The sequence below is a fragment of the Musa acuminata genome, chromosome BXJ3-9 (genome assembly GCF_036884655.1).
Source record: "Musa acuminata AAA Group cultivar baxijiao chromosome BXJ3-9, Cavendish_Baxijiao_AAA, whole genome shotgun sequence".
Lineage (NCBI taxonomy): Eukaryota > Viridiplantae > Streptophyta > Magnoliopsida > Zingiberales > Musaceae > Musa > Musa acuminata.
In genome coordinates this window covers 6,247,389-6,271,068 of record NC_088357.1, presented here as the reverse complement: position 1 = coordinate 6,271,068, position 23,680 = coordinate 6,247,389, and the positions used below count along the sequence as shown (strand labels likewise).

Genomic DNA, 23,680 nt, shown 5'->3' with positions numbered 1-23,680 from the left:
TTTATGCTAATGTTGTGGAAATAACTTTGAGCCGTGGCCTCGGTGCTGACGTAGCTCGATTCGGGTCCGGACGACGGGGATCTCCCTGGGGCGTTCCTCGAGCCCGCTGAGGCGGTTGGGTGCGGTGTCCGATCGGGATGGTGTAGCCGTCTCACTTTGTGTTGGCGTGGCGTGAAGAATTGAGCTTTGGTATGATGTTAATGCGTCTCGGTCGACGTTTCGATCTGCATTGACCAGGTGATGTTGCGTGAGGCGTCATCTGACATTAGCCGAGTCTTATCATAATTACTATCCTCATCAGCTAATATTTCTAAAAACATAATGAGTCTCTATATGGGGAATGATCCTATCTCATTGATGTACAAAGCTGACAGAACATACACCTCAGTGTCAACAGAGGAGTATCTTATCAAATAATTTCACTATCTACTCAAATTCAATATATCACTTGACTTTTCTTTCCACTGGATACGGTCCAAATATAATTTCACGAGTCAAACATAGCAGCATCAAATTGAATGATTAAGAGGTTCGTTCAAACTTGCTAGTCATTGCATTTAATGGAAACAAATACTTCAAAATATCATGAAAAAAGAACGAACGACCAGAGAATTGAGGTGCCTTGAGAATCAATCTGATCACACATTCTAAAAAATACCCGACAATAAAATATTCAGACAATGATAGAATTGCAATGGTCATCGTGTCACCGATGTTATCAGAGCCAGCCTTCCAGTTGACTTCGGAGTCTAGCAAGGATATTGGCATTGGGAAAAAAAGTGGTAGATGGACCAGCCACGTACGTGCTATTTCCAACATCTTCTGTGAATTTTCATAGTGCTGACCATTCAAAACCATGAACTCGATCGTTAATGTGAACTCGATCCAAATTTTGCAAGATTGATATGTCAGCGATGTTTCTCAAGACTTTGCTCTTCCTGTTCCTCCTCCACCGAGAAGTTGCAGACTCTTGCGGTGGGACTGATGGGTTCACCTTCAATGGATTCCGTTGCCGCAATATTGATCCCGACGGGATCGCGTCGATCACCTCCAACGGGCTTCTCGTGGTCACCAACAACACATTCGAGTCGAGGGGCCACGCCTTCTACCCAATCCCACTTCGCTTCAAAGAGTCTCCTAATGGTACCGTCTTCTCCTTCTCCACCACTTTTATCTTTGCCTTCATCTCAGAACTGCCGGACCTTAGCGGGGATGGGATGGCCTTCTTAGTTTCCCCCAACAAGGACTTCTCCCGAGCCTTAGGTAATCAGTATTTAGGCCTCTTCAATTCAAGCAACCTCGGTAACTCGACCAACCATGTCCTTGCGATCGAGCTTGACACAATCCGTAACCCCGAATTCCAAGATATTGATGATAACCATGTCGGGATCAATATCAACGACATGAAATCTGATGAGTCCCAAACTGCTGGTTATTGTCTGAATGACACTGGTTCGTTCCAAAATCTAAGCCTCAGTAGCGGCCAAACCATGCAAGTTTGGGTAGACTATGATAGCCATGAGATGCTACTTAACGTGACCCTAGCTTCATTCCCCATGGCCAAACCCCATAGACCTCTCTTATCTGCGGTCGTCAATCTTACAAGCGTGTTGTTAGAAACGATGTATGTTGGATTCTCCGCCTCCGCTGGTCCTTTCCTAACATCTCATTACGTCCTTGGTTGGAGCTTTAAGATGAATGGCGTAGCCCAAGCTCTCAACTCCTCCCTGCTGCCTTCTCTTCCACGTGCGAAATCAAATCACAAGTTTAAGGTTTCGCGCATCGGGCTGCCCATGGCGTCAGCTACGCTTGTTTTAACCGTCGTAGGGATTGTCGTGTTCATCCTGAGACGGAGGACCAAGTATTCAGAGCTCCTGGATGACTGGGAGCTTGAGTACGGGCCTCATCGGTTCTCCTACAAGGATTTGTTCAAGGCTGCCAAGGGTTTCAGGGACACAGAGCTTCTCGGAAGGGGCGGGTTCGGGAGAGTGTACAAGGGTGTGCTACGGTCTTCTAGATCGGAGGTTGCAATTAAAAGAGTGTCCCATGGATCAAGACAGGGTATGAGAGAGTTTATTGCGGAGATCGTCAGCCTCGGTCGCCTTCGCCACCGAAACCTCGTCCAATTGCTGGGCTACTGCCGACGCCAAGGAGAGCTTCTGTTGGTGTACGATTACATGCCCAATGGCAGTCTCGAAAAGTTCCTACACGATCAAGCTATGCCTACTCTGGATTGGGCGACGCGGTTCCGGATCATCAAAGGCGTGGCATCAGGGCTTCTGTATCTACACGAAGATTGGGAGCAAGTCGTCATCCACAGAGACATTAAGGCGAGCAACGTGTTACTCGACAATGAATTGATTGGAAGGTTGGGTGACTTTGGCCTAGCAAGGTTGTACGATCATGGAACGGATCCACAGACCACCCATGTGGTGGGAACCATGGGTTATCTTGCTCCCGAGCTTGCTCGAACCGGCAAGGCGACCACCATCACCGACGTGTTTGCGTTCGGCGTCTTCCTCCTTGAGGTTGCTTGCGGGAGGACGCCGGTGGACCCGACGGCGGACGAGGAGAAGCTTATTCTGTCGGACTGGGTGTTGAAGAATTGGCAGAAGGGATCGATACTGGAGACGACGGATCCAAGGCTCGAAGAAGAGTACGATGTGGAGGAGGTGGAGCTGGTGTTGCAGCTTGGACTGTTGTGCTCGCATCCACTGCCCACGGAAAGGCCGAGCATGCGCCAAGTGGTGCGCTACTTGGAGGGCCATGCACCGCTTCCCGAGCTGTCGCCCACGTACCTCAGCTTCAGCGCTTTTGTGCGGCTTCGCAACGACGGTGTCGATGACCGTTTCATGTCGAATACTTCGCCGGAGGCTACTGCATCGGTTCTCTCCGGAGGTCGTTGACGGAGTCCGACAATCATATGTGTCGTCTCCCGTGATTTGTCCCTTTGTCATACAGTGTATTGTTAGCTTTGAAGCACTAAAAGGCTATCTACCAGTTGTGGTGTAGTAATACCCTGTGATTGTTATCATGCCATACTAAAATGTTAATTTAGTCTACAACTAAACCAAAACTCAAAGTGAGTGCCTACGTATGAAATCACATGCCATGGAACCGTGACCATCACTCACCACATTTGAACGAAACCTTGCGAACTTGCAAATTTACTAGCGTATGATATTGTTGATGGCATGCCTCGTTTACAACATCATTTGATTCATTTGTTCATTGTGTCCATCTTAAAATATATAGATCCTCGAGGAATTGTCACAAAAGAGTTTCATGATTCATGGTAAAAGGATAGAAGACGTCAATGCTTGTTCTTGGTCAACATTGCATAAATTCCTCTGCAGATTCTTCATTTGATAATAACTCCGAAGACTTTGAAGATTCTAGAGAACGACTTTTTGCTTGTTCTTCTAATGAATCCGATGTGGCTGGAACAAGGTGAAGATTTATATTGAACAAAGAGAATATATATATATATATATATATATATATATATATATATATATATATATATATATATATATATATATATATTGAAGAATAAAAATGAGAGGAGAAAAAACAAAAACATCCTTTTTGGTCTGTCAGTTTCATTCAAGTCCGGTGTTTGCTTTCACCGTTGCTGTCACTGAGCAAAAAAGTCTACCGGCGTGCAAGACTTTCTTTTTTTCCCATAACATCAAGTGTTCAATTATTGCTTTGGGTCGTCTAAATTATCATCAACTGGCCATTTGCATCATAGACTTGTATGCATCTGTATTAACAGGGAAAAGAAGACCAAAATGAAAATTGACTCCTTGGCAATGTAGAATTGATCTCATACCATCAACTTTTACGATTTGATGAAATACAAGATGATCACAGTGCATCTGTTCGTTGGTGTTAAATCATATTCTAGTTATGACCGTAAACCCGACTTTAATTCCAATTTGGGAATTATTTGGTCCTCTGAACGTGTTGTAGATTTTGCACGATAGATATGGCAGCCATGTTTCTCAAGACTTTCGTCGGCCTCCTCCTCCTCTTCTTCCACAAAAAGCTTGCAGCCTCCGGCAGCGAAAGCCACGAATTCATCTTCAATGGATTCAGAGGCGCCAATCTTACGCTCGACGGGGTGGCATCCATCACCTCCAGTGGTCTGCTGAGGATCACCAACGCGACAACGCAGGTGAAGGGCCACGCCTTCCGTCCATCCCCACTTCGTTTCAGAGATCAAACTACTGGTAAAATCTTCTCCTTCTCCACCACTTTCGTCTTCGGCTTCATCCCAGAACTCGCCAATCTTAGCGGCCATGGAATCGTCTTCTTGATTTCTCCCACCAAGGACTTCTCCAGAGCCTTCGGTAGTCGGTTCTTAGGCCTCTTCAACCCGAGCAACAATGGGAACTCGAGCGATCATATTCTTGGCATCGAGCTTGACACAATCTATGACCCTGAATTTCAGGATATTGATGACAATCATGTCGGAATCGACATTAACAGCCTGACATCTAACTCTTCCCACACCGCTGGTTATTATGCTGATGACTCTGGCTTGTTCAAAGCTTTAAGCCTTATAAATGGTGAAGCCCTGCAAGTTTGGATAGATTACGACGCCCAAGAGATGCTGCTTAATGTTACCTTAGCTTCAATCCAAATGACCAAACCCCAAAAACCTCTTTTATCCGCGATCATCGATCTATCAAGCGTGCTGACAGGTCCCATGTATGTTGGCTTCTCCTCATCCACTGGTTCTCTCCTGACGTCTCATTACATTCTGGGTTGGAGCTTTAAGATGAATGGAGTAGCTCAAGCTCTCGACTATTCCCTACTACCCTCGCTCCCTCGTGTGAGACCCAAGCGAGGATCAAAGGCGTTGACCATTTCACTGCCTCTAGCATCAGCTGGACTAGTTCTAATCGTCGTAGGAGTCGTGGCTTTCATCGTAAGATGGAGGATCAAGTACGCAGAGGTCCGCGAGGACTGGGAGCTTGAGTACGGCCCTCATCGGTTCTCCTACAAAGACTTGTACGAAGCTACCAAGGGTTTCGAGGACGAAGATTTGCTCGGAATAGGCGGATTCGGAAAGGTCTACAAGGGGGTGCTACAGACTTCTAAATCGGAGATTGCGGTGAAGAGAGTATCTCATGAATCAAGACAGGGCATGAGGGAGTTTGTCGCTGAGATAGTTAGCATCGGTCGCCTCCGCCACCGCAACCTTGTTCAGTTGTTGGGCTATTGCCGACGCAAAGGTGAGCTCCTGTTGGTGTATGATTACATGCCCAATGGCAGCCTGGACAAGTTTCTGTATGGCCAAGACAAGCCTACTCTGGATTGGGCGACACGGTTCCGGATCATCAAAGGCGTGGCATCAGGGCTTCTGTATCTACACGAAGATTGGGAGCAAGTCGTCATCCACCGAGACATCAAGGCGAGCAATGTACTGCTCGACCACGAATTGAATGGTAGGTTGAGTGACTTTGGCCTAGCAAAGTTATACGATCGTGGAACGGATCCACAGACCACCGGTATCGCGGGAACCATGGGTTACCTTGCTCCCGAGCTCCCTCGAACCGGCAAGGCGACCACCATGACCGATTTGTTTGCCTTTGGGGTTTTCATTCTCGAGGTTGCTTGCGGAAGGAGGCCGGTGGACTCGATGGCGGACGAGCAGCACCTTGTTCTGTTGGATTGGGTGGTAGACAATTGGCGGAAGGGATCCATACTCGAGACGAGGGATCCAAGACTTGGGGAAGAGCTTGTGGTGGAGGAGGTGGAGCTGGTGTTGAATCTCGGACTGCTGTGCTCGCATCCACTGCCCGCAGCCCGGCCGAGCATGCGCCAAGTGGTACGCTACTTGGAGGGTCATGCACCGCTGCCGGAACTGTCGCCGACGTACCTCAGCTTCGGCGGTCTTGCTTTGCTTCGCAATGATGGCTTGGATTTACATTGCATGTCGTATCCTTCGTCGGTGGCTACTGCATCGACTATTTCGGGAGGCCGATGACGGAGTAGATGACTAGTCATCATATGTGTCGCCCCCCCTCTCCCCTAATGTTCCTTTGTCCTACTAGACTGCCGACCAGTCGTAGTATCGCAATACCCTGTTATTGTTATCATGCAATACTACATTGTTAATTTAGCCACTAAAACTCCAAGTGAGTGCATATGTGTGAAATCATAAGGTATGGAACCGTGTGACTATTACTCGCCACACGCGAATGAAATCTTGTTGACATGCAAATTTATTAACGTGTCATATTTACATCATAACATGATGGCGAATTCGATCCTAAATTCCGGTTCTTTGAATTGCTTTGAAATGCGTATGGATGATGAAAAGGTTATAAGGCTATGTTCAATTTTGAGCAATTGACCTTTTTTGAATTAATTATTTGGATAATAGCTTACATAGTGAATATTAGATGTTTTAACTGCACGCTATGTCTACAACATCATTTTATTCATTGATTAATTGTGCACATCTTGCGATCATAGATATGATCCCAAAAAAAAAAAAAAATCAATGATATTTGTTTTTCTACAAAATTCGATGCGGATGGGTCAATTGACACCCAGAAATATTGAAGAGTTGCATCAAAATGATTGCTCGTAAACATTTGATTCGTAAATATCATGGGATGTAGATCATTTAAGTCACATGAATTATATTTATCCCCAATCAAGATTCTAATATGTGATGATCCAATCAGTAAAACTGAGCCCCTCAATCAACAATCATGTCACATATATATATTTTTTAAACATAAAATATCTAAAAAATATTAATTTTATATCATAAAATATTCTTTTTGATTGGGTTAATCATAGAAAGTCCATCGAGTCACAATAATCAAGGGGAGATATAGTTTACCCTCATCTTCTTTTATGTTCCATTACTAATTTAAATGTGATAATTGATCATGTCGAAAATTTCTCTTCCAAACTCAGTTTTTTTTAAGTCAACACTTGATTGAACATTGGAGACCTCTTTGATTGAATATCAAAGGATTCTTACATACATAAATCTGAACCAACTTGAATCGATCAAGCTGTCACCCTATGTGATGGATAGGTAATTAAAAAATAAGCAAACAAATAAACTAAATATAGCAATAATTATTTTAGTTATGGTAATAGAATCCACCGAGCAATTATAAAGGCGAGAGAAACATCAAATGAAAATAGAAATGAAGCATGCATGTAGTATCCCTAATTTTTCTGAGAACGTAATTGTAAATACTGAAATATCAGGGACTAAATTATAAAAAGTGCAAACAAGAAAAGAAAAAGGAGAGAGAGAGAGAGAGAGAGAGAGAGAGAGAGAGAGAGAGTGAAGGGAGAGGAGAGGGAAGGAAAGAGAGAAGATAGGGAGTTCTCGCTGTGCGAACAGACGTCAGAAGAAAGAAAACAAGAAAGAAGTGAAGAGAGATAGGTTCTCCCATGGAAAAAAGAAAAAGAGAGAAAAAGGACAGAGGAAAAAATAAGAAAAATAAAATAGAAGAAAAATAAAGAGAAAAATTATTGAGGATTCATCTTGATATTAAATGGATTCAGTTCAAACTTTGAAAAATTATGTTGGTTTGGTTTTGACTTCCTTTGCTTCATAATTAATTAGATTAGTGTGTGATCATAGATTGATTAATTTTGAAATACTTAACTAATTTAATATTTGGCCAAGGAAGAAAATAAAGAAAAAAATAGTCATTTTGGGAAAAATGAAAAAAAGCATCTGTATCGAGGACATGCAATTATGGTAACTATCTAATGTTCTTGTCTACTCTATTTTTTAAATTATTAATATATTTAAAATTTATAATTGATTAGTGATATTTCATTGAAATGTTCAACAATAGAAAAATCTTTTTATATTTTAGGTATATAAATTTTCTTATCAAGAAAGTTTTGTTGTTAATCATTTTTCTTTCATAAAAACCTTTCAGTAAAAATATGGTGAAAGACACTATCATTGAGTCATTTTCGAATAAACCTGACTATTTTTTTAATTTAATCTCTTTCATTCATCATCTGTCATAATTATGAGCTTTGCACTATCCCTTTGCAAAGGTCTATATAAATATTTATAATATAGGATATCTTTCATTCTTGGTTTCATATCATCTAATTATTTCCGATCAAACTAATCATGTGAGAAACACTATTTACCTTCATATTCGAATATAAAAATTAAAACATCAAAACCTTGCTTTGATACTAGTTGATGGGATAAAAAAAAAGTTATATGTGAACAAATATAAGTAGGTCATAAAACACAATAGAATTAAATTGAAATCACAATAAAATATGACACCAAGATTTATATGAAAAATCCTTCCAACGTGAAGGGTAAAAATCACATAACAAACCAAAGAAAATTCACTATAAAATAATAAATATACAAATCTCAGAATCTCTTACCCAAAATCCAAGTAATAATCACAAGAGAATAACTAGGATACAAGGATCACATCACTATGCACAATATCCAAAATCTTCCTAAGCAATCATAGTAAGAATTCACTATAAATCTGATCTAACTTAAGGTGATAACATTGCTTAGATGATTGAGAATAGCCTCTATATTGTTTTTGTTTTCTTTCCTTCTCTTCTCTTATTTGTCTATCCTCAACTACTATTGTTGTTTCTCTCTTTTCACAATGATGATTGTCTTTTTTTTTTTTTTTTTTTGTCCTAGCTATCACACTTTTTGGTTAAAAAAATTAAAGATTTAGGTTAAATAAGAAGAGAATTAAGGCTAAAGTAGGCTATGAATAATTAAAGCCCACTTTAGCTTAGATTTGCTATGTATTTAGGGGAAAAAGAAGGTACCCATCAATTTCATTGACAGGTTGGAATCGATAGCAGCTAAGATTGGAATTGATTACAATTAAGATTTCCCCCACTGTACGAGGAAATCTTGTTGTTCTTTTAAGGAAAATTCTTCCTCTTAGACTATATAAATAAAGAGTATATATCAAACAAAATACATATCTTTTTCATGATTTATTCTTTTATAGTATCAGAGCGCAAGACTCCCCGCTCTTTGTCTCAACGATCTTTTCATGCTTCTTCCTTTCCCCGGCAACCAACCATCTAATCTTTTGTCTTCCTCGAGAGCGCAAGTGACACCACTGATCTTCGCTAAGACCAGTTCATCTTCCTCATCGACTACCACATTCGCTTGGACGCTCTCGTTGACTTTGAATTTGACCACCGGACACATCTTGTCGATACCTTTTCGATCACCAAACTTAGTTGAACACTCTGATCTGCCCCAATTGCAGCTGACCCTCCTCCTCACTAGCAATAATCAAGTACTTGTAGCCTCTTATCACCCTCCTATAGCTAAAGACTCCTACCTTACTCCCTCATATTTGTATATATCCTTAATATATCTTCATCATCTACATTTGATGCTCAAGTTATTGTGCCCATAGGGAATCATAGCACTCCTCAACATGCAGGCCTTATTTCTATCAATGCTATAACTCTCATGCTCTTCAAGTTATCCAAAGATGGCTACTATGCATCTTGGTGTGCATAATTTTCTAATATCCTATTTGGTTATGATTTACTAAGCTACGTTGATAGCTCTCTCTGTTGTCCACCAGCGATGCTCAACATCCTAGGAGCACCCAGTCCAGTTCCAAATTCGAACCACAAACTATGGTTACTCTAAGATTGTCTTATCCTCCAAGCAATTCAAGTCTCAATCGTTGAATCCCTCACACTATCATAACTTCGTGTGACACCATTGTCGAAGCATGGTGCAAGCTGCAAACCACATTAGCAAATCGTCCACGTACTCGTATGCTTAGTCTCCTATCCAGTCTCATGAAAATAAAAGAAGAGGAAAGTATTATTGTCGATTATCTATAGAATATAAAGGTTATCATCAATAACTTGACCTAATAGGTCATTCCCTCAGTAATGAAGAAGGCATTGTCCATATCCTTAACGGCCTAGGAGACAAGTATAAGGAACTGGCAGCAACAATACGAGCATGCGACTCACTGATGTTATTTGAAGAACTATATGACAAGTTGACTAACTATGAGATTTATCTCAAGTGCGATGACAAATTACCAGGACCATCAATCATAGCTCCAATCAATCAAAAATTCAAAAAGAGGGATAACCAGTATAACAAGACTATCAATAAAGGTTTGGCCAGAATACCTCCTGAACTTGTCAGCTTCAAACAAACCTCCCCTCCTCCACATCATCAACATTTCAATCACAATTATCAAGGCAATTACTTTAATTATCCTTAGCCCTAGCATCTTGGTCGCATAAATCAATAAGGAGTTGTCTGCCAGCTTTATGACAAAGTTGGCCACTCTGCAAAAATCTATCGATCTCGACCTAGACTTCCTCCTCCATTACATTGACCTCAAGTAAATCTCACTGACTACTCCGTATACTAGTTAACACAATTGGATTATAGACTCTAACGCATCTTATCAAATCATCTTTGATCTACAGAACTTGTCCATCCATAATAATTATGGTGAAAATGAAGATATCATCATCGGTGATGGTAAAGGAATCCTTATTACTCATATTGATTCCATAATGCTTAATCCACGTGGCATAACGTTTACACTCAATGATGTTCCGTGTGCACCTTATATTAAACAAAATCTCATTTTTATTTTTTAATTTTATAAATAAAAATAATATCTTAATTAAATTCCTTTCTTAACTATTTTCTTATCAATGATTTGAGCACGGGGGCATCCTTGGTCTGAGACTAGAGTAAGGATAATATTTATGAATAGTCGTTCATTCCACGAATCACCTAGCCCACTATTTACTTTTCAATTATAGCTTCAATTAATGTATGGTATCATCGTCTTGGTCATCCCTCATCCTCTATTCAATAACAATTACTTTCTCGTTATTCTCTTCCTACTCTTAAAACCAGTAGCATTATAACTCACTGTGATGCTTATTTCAGTAATAAAAGTCATACTCCCTTTTGGAATATCATATATATCTTGCTCTAAACCGTTTAAAGCCCTGCCCTGATCATTTCTTTTGACACGTTTAGATTTTATGTCATTTTCATATACTATTTCACCAAGTACATATGGTTATACCTTCTCCACCATAAATCTGAAATTTTAATAATCTTTGCCAACTTTAGAAAGTTGGGCAAGAATTTTTTTCTATCTATAATTAAAACTGTTTACTCTTATGGTAGAGTTGAATATCATACCCCCATCAAACGAGCATTTATTCTAATGCATCTTTCAGTTTACTTTGATTTTAAGCCTCAATGCTAACAACCTTTTGGTCTGTAATATTTCAAACTATCATCTATCTCATTAATCTTATGCTCACTCTAGTCATCCAGTACCAATCACAATTTGAAAAATTATTCTATAAATCCCCTAACCTTTAAAAACTTAAAATATTTATCTATTTATATTATCCATTGCTATGTCTTTATACCTCACATAAGATAACATCAAGATCTAAGTCTTGTATTTTGATAGGATACTCTTTTAAACATAATGTTTTTCGATGCTATAACCTCGAACTCAAAAAGTCTTTATATCATGCCATATTATTTTCGTGAAGTTTACCTTTCCTCTTTAAAACCATAAGTCTTTTGCTGTGTGACATACTCCAATAAATATATATCACTAGAGTATGTCATCGATCTCATCAAACGAGCCTCCTACAATACCTTCCAATCGTTTTCCTTAAGATTCGCACTCTCTTGTTCTCTCGGTTTAGTAGCTTCTCACTCCCTTCATTACTTCTTATCTCCTTTCTTTATAAGTTGTACCTATTGCTGAAGTAATGCCCTTGGAATTACTCTCTTTTGGACCCAATAACAATAAAGTACCTCAGCCTACCCTAACATATGTTAGTGCTTCTCCGTCGCCTATACCAATAATACAACCTATAGCCCTTGGACATCCAATGATAATATGCTCCGAAAGTGGTATCTTCAAACTATGTCAAGTCCTTGACCTATATGTTATCATAAAATTCTCTCTTGAGATGAACCTACCATAATTTCTCAAGCCCAAAAATTATCATATGACGTAAAGCCATATGTAAAGAATATGATGCCCTCATCCATTACTCTACATGAACACTTGTACCCTTTCATCTCATATAAAATATCATTAGGCGTAATTGAGTCTTTCAAATTAAGCGAAACTCAAATAAATCCGTTGATAGATATAAAGTACGTCTAGTGGTCAAAGGGTTTCATCAACGTCCTGGTGTTGACTTTATAGAAACATTTAGTCTCATTGTTAAACCCACAATAATCCAACTTATCCTAATTTTGGCCATCTCAAAAGGCTGACATTTATGATAATTGATGTTAACAATGTCATTTTACAAGGGGCCCTAACTGAAGATATCTTCATGCAGCAATCTCCTAGCTTCATCCATCCTTAGTATCTAAGACATGTTTATAAACTTTAAAAAACTATTTATGGACTTCGTCAAGCTCCAAGAGCCTGGTATACCAAACTTGACTTATTTTTTACATCAATTGACTTCATCAACTCAAAGTTTGATACTTCACTATTTCTCTATCAACAAACTGATAATACAATATATCTTCTGGTATATATGGATGACATCATTGTTATGAGCAATAATCCTATGAAGATCAAGGTGTTCCTCACGCATTTAGCTGATCAATTTTTCCTCAAAGATTTATAAATCTTAAGCTACTTTCTGAGAGTAGAAGCAACATATACATCTTCAAGACTCTTCCTATCATTAAAAAAAGTATATTCGGGATTTGTTATCAAAGATGAACATGTAAAACGCAAAAATGGCTACAACTCTTCTATCTACTGGTGAATCATTCAAATTATGTGATGAAAGCCCTACTATGAACCCCACTCAATATCGTCAAATACTTGGCTCTTTATGGTACTAAGCTCTCACCTATCCAGATATCTCATTTGTGATCAATAAATTATCACAATCATGCATCGGTCATCTATTATGTATTGGTCTATAGTTAAATAGATCTTACGATATCTTAACGGGACCCTCAATCATGGTCTCTTTTTTCACAAACATTCTTCACTTTAGCTTCATGCCTTTATCGATGCTGATAGGGCAAGAAACTTTGATGATAGAACATCTACGTCAGGGTATATTATATTCCTTGGAGCTAATCCAATCAGTTGGAGCTCTAAAAGATAGTTGCACGATCTACAACCGAAACTAAATACCATGTCATTGCTACCGCTGTTACAGAACTCAATTGAGTTATGAATATGCTCAAAGAACTTGACATCAACTCTACCTCTACTCCTATGATATATTATAATAATGTCTAAGCTACTTATATGTGCATCAATCCAGTGTTCCACTCATGCATGAAATACATTGTCATCAACTTTCACTTCATGTAAGATCAAGTTGTCAGACATCAATTACGTATTTCTCACATACATACAACTGATAAACTAACAGACTCACTCACGAAGTCTTTTACCATAAACTATTTTCAATGTATCAATTCAAGATTGATATCATCGGCAGAAGCACCATCTTACGGGGGCATAATAGCAACTAAAATTTTTTCAATTGCTCTATTAAAAAAAATCCTTCCTCCTATATAAACAGAAAACACATCAAACAAAATATGTTTCTTTCTTCCTGATTTATTCTTTGAGGAATCTCATGCGAACGCCGCTTCTATTCTTGCCGTCCCATTGACCAGCGAGTGCCGCCTTCGCCTGCTGTTGCTACTCTTCAGCGTAGTCAGCCGAGCTGAGGCAAAAGAAAACTCCTTCAAACTTAACGGCTTCAGGGTATCAATTTCTTGTGTGGTCTTCCTTCCCTTAGTCGTCGTCTCCGCTACCAGTGGGGTCCCTTCTGCATCATTCCTGGTCGTCTATTAACTTCCAATCCTGCCTAACTCTGTCTCACATTTAATGAAATTGAAGATGATGATGCTATTTATGCTTGTTGGGTTTCTGAACCTTTCATCTCTGTGCTTAGACATCAGTGGATAAGGAATGGCTGTGATCAGTGGATTGGCCACACGCATTCATATGTGCTGACTGTGAGACACTAAATTCAAGTCTCTCCTCTGCCCATCCAAGACTAGAATCTGTTCCATGATTCTTGAAGGCAAATATGTCAACGGGACTTCTCAGGGCCTCCGTCTGCCTTCTCCTCCTCCTCTTCCTCCACCAAAAGCTTGCCGCCTGTGCAGACGGAGCAGATAGCTTCACCTACAGTGGGTTCAGAGGAGCCAATCTTACCCTCGATGGGGTGGCAGCGATCTCATCCGGCGGTCTTCTCGTGGTCACCGACAACACAATCCAGTCGAAGGGCCACGCCTTCTACCGAACCCCACTTCGATTCAAAGAGTCTCCTAATGGTACCGTCTTCTCCTTCTCCACCACTTTTGTCTTTGCCTTCATCTCAGAACCCGCGGACCTTAACGGGGATGGGATGGCCTTCTTAGTCTCCCCCACGAAGGACTTCTCCCGAGCCTTAGGTAATCAGTATTTAGGCCTCTTCAATCTAAGCAGCGTCGGTAATTCGACCAACCATGTCCTTGCGATCGAGCTTGACACAACCCGTAACCCCGAATTCCAAGATATTGATAATAACCATGTCGGCATCGATATCAACAACTTGAAATCTGATGAGTCCCACACTGCTGGTTATTATCTGAATGACACTGGTTCGTTCCAAAATCTAAGTCTCAGGAGCGGCCAAACCATGCAAGTTTGGGTAGACTATGATAGCCATGAGATGCTACTTAACGTGACCTTAGCTCCAATCGCAATGGCCAAACCCCGTAGACGTCTCTTATCGGCGGTCGTCAATCTTTCAAGCGTGTTGTTGGAAACTATGTATGTTGGATTCTCCGCCTCCAATGGTCCTTTCCTAACATCTCATTACGTCCTTGGTTGGAGCTTTAAGATGAATGGCGTAGCCCAAGCTCTCGACTCCTCTCTGCTGCCTTCTGTTCCTCGTGCGAAATCAAATCACAAGTTAAAGGTTTTGCGCATCGGGCTGCCTTTGGCGTCATCTACGCTTGTTTTAATCATCGTAGGGACTGTCGTGTTCATCCTGAGACGGAGGGGCAGGTATTCAGAGCTCCTGGAAGACTGGGAGCTTGAGTACGGGCCTCATCGGTTCTCCTACAAGGATTTGTTCAGGGCTGCCAAGGGTTTCAGGGACACGGAGCTTCTCGGAATGGGCGCGTTCGGGAGAGTGTACAAGGGTGTGCTACCGTCTTCTGGATCGGAGGTTGCAATTAAAAGAGTGTCCCATGGATCAAGACAGGGTATGAGAGAGTTCATTGCGGAGATCGTCAGCCTCGGTCGCCTCCGCCACCGAAACCTCGTCCAATTGCTGGGCTATTGCCGACGCCAAGGAGAGCTTCTGTTGGTGTATGATTATATGCCCAATGGCAGCCTCGAAAGGTTCCTACATGATCAAGCTAAGCCTGCTCTGGATTGGGCGACCCGGTTTCGGATCATCAAAGGCGTGGCTTCAGGTCTATTATATCTTCACGAAGACTGGGAGCAAGTCGTCATCCACAGAGACATTAAGGCGAGTAATGTGTTGCTCGATAATGAATTGAATGGAAGGTTGGGCGACTTTGGCCTAGCAAGGTTGTACGATCATGGATCGGATCCACAGACCACTCATGTCGTGGGAACCATGGGTTATCTTGCTCCCGAGCTTGCTCGAACCGGCAAGGCGACCACCATCACCGACGTGTTTGCGTTCGGGGCATTCCTTCTGGAGGTTGCTTGCGGCAGGAGGCCGGTGGACCCGACGGCGCACGAGGAGCAGCTGGTTCTACAGGATTGGGTGGTGGAGAAATGGCGGAAGGGATCGATACTGGAGACGAGGGATCCGACGCTGGGAGAAGAGTACGCGGTGGAGGAGGTGGAGCTGGTTCTGAAGCTTGGACTGCTGTGCTCGCATCCGCTGCCCACAAAGCGACCCAGCATGCGCCAAGTCGTGCGGTACTTGGAAGGCCATGCGCCGCTCCCGGAGCTGTCGCCCGCGAACCTGAGCTTCAGCCTTCTCGCGCTGCTTCGCAAGGAAGGTTTCGATGACCAAATCATGTCGTGTCCTTCCTCCTCGGTGGCTACTGCATCTGTGCTTTCTGGAGGTCGATGACCGAGTCCGACGATCGTATGTGGAGTCTCCCCTCATTTGTCCCTTTGTCATAGTGTATTGTTTGCTTTAGAGCAATAATAGACAATCTACCAGCTATGGAGTAGTACTAAATACCCTATGATTGTTATCATGCTATACTAAAATGTTAATTTAGTCTACAACTCAACCAAAACTAAAAGTGAGTGCCTACGTATGAAATCACATGCCATGGAACCGTGACCATCGCTCACCACATTTGAACGAAACCTTGCAAACATGCAAATTTACTAGCGTATGATATTGTTGATGGCATGCCTCGTTTACAACATCATTTGATTCATTTATTGATTGTGCCCATCTTAATATATATAGAGACTCGAGGAATTATCACAAAAGAGTTTCATGATTCATGGTAATAGACTAGAAAACGTCAACATGCTAGGTAGAGAACGATTTTTTGCAGGTTCTTCTAGTGAATCCGACGCGCATAGAAAAGGTGAAGATTTATATTGAACGAGGAGAAAAATATATTGGAGGACATATTAATTACACTTTGGGAACTATTTGGTCCTCTGAAAGTGTTGCAGACTTTGCAAGATGCATATGGCTGCCGTGTTTCTCAAGTATCCTATAGAACTTTTTATAGCCGAGGATACCCGATAAAAGCATATTTAAGTTAGTGTATCGGTGCTGACTGCGAGGCGCTGAAGACCACGACTCTCTCCTCCTCCTCCGAACTATATTAACTGTCTGGTCCTCTGATCGTGTTGCAGATTTTGCACGACACATATGGCCGCCATGTTTCTCCAGACTTTGGTCAGCCTCCTCCTCCTCCTCTTCTTCCACGAAAAGCTTGCAGCCTCCGGCAGCGAAAACCATGAATTCATCTTCAATGGATTCAGTGGAGCCAATCTTACGCTCGACGGGGTGGCATCCATCACCTCCAGTGGTCTGCTGAGGATCACCAACGCGACAACGCAGGTGAAGGGCCACGCCTTCCGTCCATCCCCACTTCGTTTCAGAGATCAAACTACTGGTAAAATCTTCTCCTTCTCCACCACTTTCGTCTTCGGCTTCATCCCAGAATTCGCCAATCTTAGCGGCCATGGAGTCGTCTTCTTGATTTCTCCCACCAAGGACTTCTCCGGAGCCTTAGGAAGTCAGTTCTTAGGCGTCTTCAACCAGAGCAACAATGGGAACTCGAGCGATCATATTCTTGGCATCGAGCTTGACACAATCTATGACCCTGAATTTCAGGATATTGATGACAATCATGTCGGAATCGACATTAACAGCCTGACATCTAACTCTTCCCACACCGCTGGTTATTATGCTGATGACTCTGGTTTGTTCAAAGCTTTAAGCCTTAGAAATGGTGAAGCCCTGCAAGTTTGGATAGATTACGACGCCCAAGAGATGATGCTTAATGTTACCTTAGCTTCAATCCAAATGGCCAAACCCCAAAAACCTCTTTTATCCGCGATCATCGATCTATCAAGCGTGCTGACAGGTCCCATGTATGTTGGCTTCTCCTCATCCACTGGTTCTCTCCTGACGTCTCATTACATTCTGGGTTGGAGCTTTAACATGAATGGAGCAGCTCAAGTTCTCAACTATTCCCTACTGCCCTCTCTCCCTCGTGTGAGACCCAAGCGAGGATCAAAGGCGTTGACCATTTCACTGCCTCTAGCATCAGCTGGACTAGTTCTAATCGTCGCAGGAGTCGTGGCTTTCATCGTAAGATGGAGGATCAAGTACGCAGAGGTCCTCGAGGACTGGGAGCTTCAGTACGGCCCTCATCGGTACTCCTACAAAGACTTGTACGAAGCTACCAAGGGTTTCGAGGACGAAGATTTGCTCGGAATAGGCGGATTCGGAAACGTCTACAAGGGGGTGCTACAGACTTCTAAATCGGAGATTGCGGTGAAGAGAGTATCTCATGAATCAAGACAGGGCATGAGGGAGTTTGTCGCTGAGATAGTTAGCATCGGTCGCCTCCGCCACCGCAACCTTGTTCAGTTGTTGGGCTATTGCCGACGCAAAGGTGAGCTCCTGTTGGTGTATGAATACATGCCCAATGGCAGCCTGGACAAGTTTCTGTATGGCCAAGACAAGCCTACTCTGGATTGGGCGACACGGTTCCGGATCATCAAAGGCGTGGCATCAGGGCTTCTGTATCTACACGAAGATTGGGAGCAAGTCGTCATCCACAGAGACATCAAGGCGAGCAATGTGCTGCTCGACCATGAACTGAATGGAAGGTTGGGTGACTTCGGCCTAGCAAGATTATACGATCATGGGACTGTTCCCCTGACCACCCGTGTCGTGGGAACCATGGGTTATCTTGCTCCCGAGCTTGTTCGAACCGGCAAGGCGGCAACCATCACCGACGTGTTTGCATTCGGAATCTTCCTCTTGGAGGTTGCTTGCGGAAGGAGGCCCGTGGACCCGACGGCGGACGAGGAGAAGCTTATTCTGTCGGACTGGGTGTTGAAGAATTGGCAGAAGGGATCGATACTGGAGACGACGGATCCAAGGCTCGGAGAAGCGTACGCGGTGGAGGAGGTGGAGCTGGTGTTGAAGCTTGGACTGTTGTGCTCGCATCCACAGCCCACGGAAAGGCCGAGCATGCGCCAAGTGGTGCGCTACTTGGAGGGCCATGCACCGCTTCCCGAGCTGTCGCCCACGTACCTCAGCTTCGGCGATTTTGTGCAGCGTCGCAACGACGGTGTCGATGGCCGTATCATGTCGAATACTGTGCCGGTGGCTACTACATCGGTTCTCTCCGGAGGTCGTTGACGGAGTCCGACAATCATGTGTGTCGTCTCCCCTGATTTGTCCCTTTGTCATACAGTGTATTGTTAGCTTTGAAGCACTAAAAGACTATCTACCAGTTGTGGTGTAGTAATACCCTGTGATTGTTATCATGACATACTAAAATGTTAATTTAGTCTACAACTCAACCAAAACTCAACGTGGGTGCCTACGTATGAAATCACATGTCATGGAACCTTGACCATCACTCCCCACATTTGAATGAAACCTTGTTGACATGCAAATTTATTAGCGTATGATAGATATTGTTGATGGCATACCTCGTTGACAACATCATTTGATTCATTTGTTAATTGTGCCATCTTATAATATCTAGATACTCGAGGAACTATCAAGAGTTTCATGATTCATGGTAAAAGGATAGAAGATGTCAATACTTATACTATTCAATATTGCTTAAATTTCTCTGCAGATTCTTCACTTGATAATAACTCCGAAAAGTGCCCATGCATTTTTGTGATAATTTATTAACTATTACAGGACTCATTTTACTACATACCAATACATAGTAAAGGATCAATACATGAATTATGATAATTTATTAACTACAAATAAAATGTCTGAATGTGTTTTATATTTGGCAAGAGATCCATTTGGGTTTTGTTTAATTTGAAAGATCCACTTACACCCGATGATATTTTTTGTGTAATGAAATGATACAAAGGTCCATGTGACATTGTGAAGTAGAGCATTGTATTCTTCACATAGGATTTTGCGTCAATGTGGAGATTTTTGGGCTGGGTAATGATTGTGAATTCAATAGATTCAGGTAGATAGTTTATGATAGCATAAAGGTCAAGGATTTGATGTAACTTAAATATATTACTTTTTGAGCATGTTGTCATGTGATATTCAAGCGCAATGATATTATTGGGTTACGTTAAAGGTATAGAAATTATTTAAGGGTTGTTGATACGTACCTTATTAGGCTGATGCATTTCGGTATCACTTGGTCGAGGAGAGGACAAAGACATCAATTGTGGTGTGAGGGTGTTACTTCATCAGGTATTGCAGGATAAATTTGTAGAGAAATAGGTGGGGAAATTGTATACGGGGTGAGATGCTGCTCAACTATAGTGATAAGAGAGTGTATGTCTTAAAGAGAACTACTAATTAGTAAGGTGAGAGGTGTGTTTGAGAGGGTCGGAGATGTACTCATATGAATCCAGTGATGTATGATTGTTGGAGTAGCTCACATTATTGATAGCCCATGGTTTTAAAAGAGAAAAGTAGTCTCGACAAAAATAACATGATATGATAGAAAAACTTTTTGGTTTGAGGATTATAGCATCGAAAAGCATTGTGTTCAAAAGAATACCCTATGAAAATGCAAGGGTTGGATCTTGGTATTAATTTATGTGAAGCATACAAACGTAACTAGAGATAATATAAACAGCCAAATACTTTGAGTTTTTGAAGGTTTGAGATTTTATAAAATAGCTTTACAAATGATGGCTGATGTTGTAGGACTCGGGTGAGCATGTGGTTAATAAGGCAAACTATAATTTAAAAGGTTGGTGGTATGAAGGCTTGGTGTAAAATAGTTAAGTAGTTTCGACTATATAATGTTTTCATTTAGTAGAGTCAACTAGTTGAGGAGTGTGTGGTAGTTACTTAAGATGTTGTATGTCACAGGATGAGAGGTAGGTTTTAAGATTTGATATTCATCTCCTCCGTTAGAGTAAATTATTTTAATGGTAGACCGGAAGAAGTTCTCAACTAATTTTTTAAAGTAGTTAAAGACTATGGTGACTTCATATTTATGTTTGAGTAGGTATAATCATGTATATTTAATAAAGTAATCTATGAAAATAATATAAAATATAAAATTATCAAAAAAATAGTTGGGACAGGGCTTTAGACATTGGTGTAGATAATTTCAAATAGTTTAGAGTAGGTTCTAGAAAATTTCATAAAAGGTAGCCTGTGACTTTTATTATTAAGGCAAGTATTATAATAAGTTATAATTCTACTTGATTTAAAAATTAAAAAAAAGTAATGAGAAAGTAGGTATTGTTAAATGGAGGATGATAGATGAGTAAGATGATAATGTCACACAATAATTAATGCATCAATTAAAGTAAGAGCGGTTGACTAAGTGATTTATGAAACTGACAACTACTCGTAGATGTTGTATTTATTTTTTCTCTAAAATAATGATGCTCTTATGCTCAAATCCTTTACAAGAAATGAGTTAAGAAAGAACTTAATAGAGATATTATTTTATTTACAGAATTAAAAAAAAATAAAAAAAAAATATTTCTTTTAATATGAGAAATACACATAGCATCATTGAGTATAAAAATATTAGTGTTTGAATTAAGTATTATGGACTAGTGTAACTAATGGAGATTCTATTACCGTTACCAATGATGATGTCTTTATTGCCTCTATAGTCATTGTGAATGAATAGGTTCTGTCGATCAGAAGTAATATGATAAGAATCACTAGAGTCAACAATCCAATTGTTTGGTTGAGAAGTTAAAGTAGTCATAATGTTTGCATAAGGTCAATTGAGTATAGTAGTAGGCTTGGGTCGAGATCAATAAACTTTTGTTGTGTGTTCGATGCAAACGACTTTTTGTTGGTTGTTATTGTTGGAACGTCAAAGTTGCTAATAGTTATAATGTAAGTTATTTCCTGAGTAATTTGGATTAAAGTTGTCACCATAATTGAAAGGTTGATAATTCTATGTGTTACTCATATGTCCAAGAGGCATCTTATTTGTTTCTTTGTTGAAGTTCCTGTTGCTTTGGATGCTCTTTCTTTTCGATCTTTTACTGACTTTTGAGCTATGATAGTTGATCCTGTCATTTTTTCTTATCTTTTTAAGTATGATTCATAATCAATCAACTTTTCATATAGTTCCTCAAATGACATCAACAAGTCATGTGCCCGAACTTCTACCGCTAATTCCTTATAGTCATCTCCTAAATCATTGAGAGTATGCACAATAACTTCTTCATCACTCAAGGGATGACCTATTAAAACCAGCTAATTCCTTATAGTCATCTCCTAAATCATTGAGAGTATGCACAATAACTTCTTCATCACTCAAGGGATGACCTATTAAAACCAAGTCATCTATAATAACTTTTATATTTTGCATATAATTCCTCTTGTATTATTTTCATCAAAGTATATAAGAGACTTAGCATACGAGTCCAAGAGTGATTGGCGAGAATGATTTATAATTTTGATCATGCTTCTACTATAGTGGTGCATGAAGATATTAGTAATATTATGGATTCAATGACTGGGGTTTGAATTACTTATAGAATAAGACAATGTTATCATAATCATAACTTGTGATCAAGATTTATTATTGGGTTAGGTTCTTCTGGTATTTGATCTTTTTTGGTGGATAATTGAAAGAGTTATTGATTTAGCCTAATAGATCATATCCAAATAGAATATTAGAGAATTGTGCACACATAATTACTACCATTGGATAATTTAAAAGAAATCAGAGTTAATAGATATAAGTTTTGTATGTTGAGAAAAATTATTGTTTCCTATACGAGCAATAATTGGAGTGTCAATAATATACAAAAAAGAAGTATGAATCGATCTGATGAATCTATTTATCGGTAAATGAATAGGCTTGAGAGAGGGTGGAGAGGCAACCACAGTGGGGGGTCTGTCGGCAAAGTAGCAGCAGCGATGTTGTACACCCTCAAGGACGAGGAGCCCGAGAGGAGGCAATGGGCACTCAGCTTATTGTGGTGCAACTGTCGAGAGGTGGTTGTTTGGAAGCAAGCTATCGAAGCTGGTGGTCGCAGAGAAAGTCACTGGCTCTAAGAGGAGAAGAGGTTGTTGGTGTAGGGAGGCCTCATTATTTCTATGACAACAAAAAGGAAGATGGGAAGATGACTACAACAAGGCATATGAGGGGCGAGTACTCGGTGGCAAAGGGAGCTTTATTGAGGACGAAGCAACGCTCAGTACAAAGGTGTGTCATGCTTCTTCCTGGGGCACTATTACTACAAGGAGAGGCAGCACAACGACCATAGTGACTTGAAGTCTATTGACCGGTGATAAATTAGCAAGGGAGGATTCTTGTTGTCACCGACAAATCAATGGTAGAGTGTTATCATTAGACGACGAGGAAGAGTGAAAAGCTTTGCTTAAGGTAGGAGGGGCTCTGCTATCATATAGAAACAAGAAATAGGTTGCGAAAGAGATGATTTTGTTCATTGACGTAAAGAATATTTATATAGATTTAATCTGAGGGAGAAATTTTTCTCAATCAATTACTCAAATCAGGTAGTCAAATAAGTTATTCAAATTTATGATTGATTCTCAAATATTGATTTGCTCTATTATGATCTTCTGTCACAATCTTCTATCACATATCGCCATCAAATTTACTGCAAACAAAGACTTCAAAATATCTATGAACAAAAAGAAACGACAGAAGAATTGCAATGGTCATCGTGTCACATGTTATCAGAGTCTTCGTGGTGACTTCGTAGTCTAGCAAGGATAAGAAACATGATGTATATATATATATATATATATATATATATATATATATATATATATATATATTCCATCTCGTGTTTAGAAAATTAGATGGACCGGTCTTGGCATTCGGACAAAAAATGGTAGATGGACCGGTCACGTACGCGCTATTTCGAACATCTTCTGTGCAATTTCATACTGTTGACTATTCAAAGCCATGAAAAATCAATCTCTGATGTACCTCAGTTTCTAAATCTACGATCGTTAC

At 40.7% G+C, this 23,680-nt stretch overlaps 3 protein-coding genes across 3 annotated transcripts; all 3 read left to right on the top strand.

Annotated features, from left to right (window-relative positions):
* Positions 1 to 854: 854 nt before the first annotated feature.
* Positions 855 to 3,017, top strand: LOC108951209 (L-type lectin-domain containing receptor kinase SIT2). Its single transcript, XM_018818053.2, has one exon. The coding sequence runs from the start codon at positions 906 to 908 to the stop codon at positions 2,904 to 2,906; it is 2,001 nt and encodes a 666-aa protein (XP_018673598.2). The 5' UTR covers positions 855 to 905; the 3' UTR covers positions 2,907 to 3,017.
* Positions 3,018 to 3,849: 832 nt separating this feature from the next.
* On the top strand, positions 3,850 to 6,264 carry LOC135582706 (L-type lectin-domain containing receptor kinase SIT2-like). The gene has a single exon (XM_065167433.1). It carries the CDS (start codon positions 3,992 to 3,994, stop codon positions 5,996 to 5,998), a length of 2,007 nt encoding a protein of 668 aa, XP_065023505.1. The 5' UTR covers positions 3,850 to 3,991; the 3' UTR covers positions 5,999 to 6,264.
* Positions 6,265 to 13,988: 7,724 nt separating this feature from the next.
* LOC135649235 (L-type lectin-domain containing receptor kinase SIT2-like) lies at positions 13,989 to 19,137 on the top strand. The gene is made up of 2 exons (XM_065167434.1): positions 13,989 to 16,098; positions 17,251 to 19,137. Exons 1-2 carry the CDS (start codon positions 14,122 to 14,124, stop codon positions 18,910 to 18,912), a joined length of 3,639 nt encoding a protein of 1,212 aa, XP_065023506.1. The 5' UTR covers positions 13,989 to 14,121; the 3' UTR covers positions 18,913 to 19,137.
* Positions 19,138 to 23,680: the final 4,543 nt, after the last annotated feature.

Bases quoted from the DNA above. Each gene is read 5' to 3' on its own strand.
- LOC108951209 (XM_018818053.2), top strand. From the start codon at position 906: ATGTCAGCGATGTTTCTCAAGACTTTGCTCTTCCTGTTCCTCCTCCAC.
- LOC135582706 (XM_065167433.1), top strand. From the start codon at position 3,992: ATGGCAGCCATGTTTCTCAAGACTTTCGTCGGCCTCCTCCTCCTCTTC.
- LOC135649235 (XM_065167434.1), top strand. From the start codon at position 14,122: ATGTCAACGGGACTTCTCAGGGCCTCCGTCTGCCTTCTCCTCCTCCTC. The intron at 16,099-17,250 runs GTGGCTACTGCA...TCTCCCACCAAG, and splicing joins TGTCGTGTCCTTCCTCCTCG to GACTTCTCCGGAGCCTTAGG.